The sequence below is a fragment of the Schistocerca nitens genome, chromosome 7 (assembly GCF_023898315.1).
Source record: "Schistocerca nitens isolate TAMUIC-IGC-003100 chromosome 7, iqSchNite1.1, whole genome shotgun sequence".
Lineage (NCBI taxonomy): Eukaryota > Metazoa > Arthropoda > Insecta > Orthoptera > Acrididae > Schistocerca > Schistocerca nitens.
In genome coordinates this window covers 264,120,764-264,122,636 of record NC_064620.1, presented here as the reverse complement: position 1 = coordinate 264,122,636, position 1,873 = coordinate 264,120,764, and the positions used below count along the sequence as shown (strand labels likewise).

Sequence of the window (1,873 nt, the reverse complement as noted above, 5' to 3'; positions counted from 1 at the left end):
CCCGGGTCGACGGGCACGTGCACCTTCCGCCGACCACTGGCGACAACATCGATGTACTGTGGAAACCTCACGCCCCACGTGTTGAGCAATTCGGCGATACGTCCACCCGGCCTCCCGCATGCCCACTATACGCCCTCGCTCAAAGTCCGTCAACTGCACATACGGTTCACGTCCACGCTGTCGCGGCATGCTACCAGTGTTAAAGACTGCGATGGAGCTCCGTATGCCACGGCAAACTGGCTGACACTGACGGCGGCGGTGCACAAATGCCACGCAGCTAGCGCCATTCGACGGCCAACACCGCGGTTCCTGGTGTGTCCGCTGTGCCGTGCGTGTGATCATTGCTTGTACAGCCCTCTCGCAGTGTCCGGAGCAAGTATGGTGGGTCTGACACACCGGTGTCAATGTGTTCTTTTTTCCATTTCCAGGAGTGTATGTCAAATCTGGACATCAAACAAAAATGTCCTACATGGTCCTATTCACATGTGCGACAACACGGGCCATTCATATTGAACTTGCAACTGACATGTCCACTGACAGATTTTTGATGGCCGTGCAACGCTTTGCAGGACGTAGGAGCCTACCAGTCACTGTCTACTCAGACAATGCTACAACATTCCATGCAGCCAACTCAGAACTGGCAGAGCTTTTCAAAACCATGCAGCATACTGACGTACAGCTCTACTGTGCCCACCATGGAATCACTTGGAAATTCATACCACCACGTGCGGCTTGGTGGGGAGGCTGGTGGGAACGCATGATAGGCTCAGTCAAGCGCTGCCTGAGGAAAGTTCTTGGTCGCTCCCAGGTGGAAGAAGAGAGCTTAAACACCACCTTGATCAGCATAGAAGCCGCAATAAACTCACGACCCATCACTCAAGGAGAGAGCGACGCTGCATTGACGCCAGCCCACTTTCTAAATGGTGGGAAATTAGTAACAATTCCATGTGGCCCAGAGCCAGCAACTAGAAAGGACCTTGCCAAGGAGTTCCGACTCAGACAAAAGGTCAATGACATCTGGCGCAGGTGGAAGACAGAATACCTCCTGCTGCTAAGGCAATATCATGAGGTGAAGGGATACCCTTCGCAGAGGAAACCGAGAATTGGAGAGGTTGTTCTGCTCCAAGAAGACAGCAAACCACGGCACTTGTGGAAGAGGGCTGTGGTAGAAGAAGTGCGGCATGGCAGAGACAGTAAAATACGGTGCATCATCCTCCGCCAGCCAGATGGTATGAAGATCTGTCGACCGGTCCAGCTGGTCATCCCCCTCGAGATGAACCAGGGTGGGGAGGATGTCGGGGAATGAACACTCCTACGCCATCTGTTGATGTTCTGTTAAGTCTGTACATTGTGCTGCCCTCTGCAGTGGATATATATCAACGGTAACTGTAAAATGGACGTGTGAGAATAAAGGTGTGTGGGAGCAGAAGTTTACTGTGTCCTTGATTTCACTAGTGTGTAGCAACAGCTATCTTGGAATCGCAGTCCAACAAACAGTTTTAATTTACCAAGAAGTATCATATCAGCACACACTCAGCTGCAGAGTGACAATTTCATTCTGGAGCCCCTTGAATTACTGTGTCACGCATCATTTGTTTTAAACATTGTATTAATAATTTTGTTCAAAAAATCCATCAAAATCAGCATCCTCTGCTTACAGTTCTAGGTCACCTCAAATTCCACAACGATGTAGATGTTACATCTTAGTTGCATTACCAAATTTCTCAATTAATGCCACGCCATTATCATCACTACGTAAGTCTGTCAGCTTTTGAGGCTGTTAGCACTGAAGGTAAAATCCTCAAGGCTGTCTTACACAATCGACGTTTCAACCCCCTCTGCTCATGATTTTCTGGTGTTCCTGGTAAGCTGC

General features: G+C 49.7%; 1 protein-coding gene across 1 annotated transcript; it reads left to right on the top strand.

The window, feature by feature from the left end:
- Positions 1–526: 526 nt before the first annotated feature.
- LOC126195569 (uncharacterized) lies at positions 527–1,306 on the top strand. Its single transcript, XM_049934193.1, has one exon. It carries the CDS (start codon positions 527–529, stop codon positions 1,304–1,306), a length of 780 nt encoding a protein of 259 aa, XP_049790150.1.
- Positions 1,307–1,873: the final 567 nt, after the last annotated feature.

What these genes read in the sequence shown, in the direction of transcription:
- LOC126195569 (XM_049934193.1), top strand. Translation starts at nt 527, where the DNA reads ATGTCCACTGACAGATTTTTGATGGCCGTGCAACGCTTTGCAGGACGT.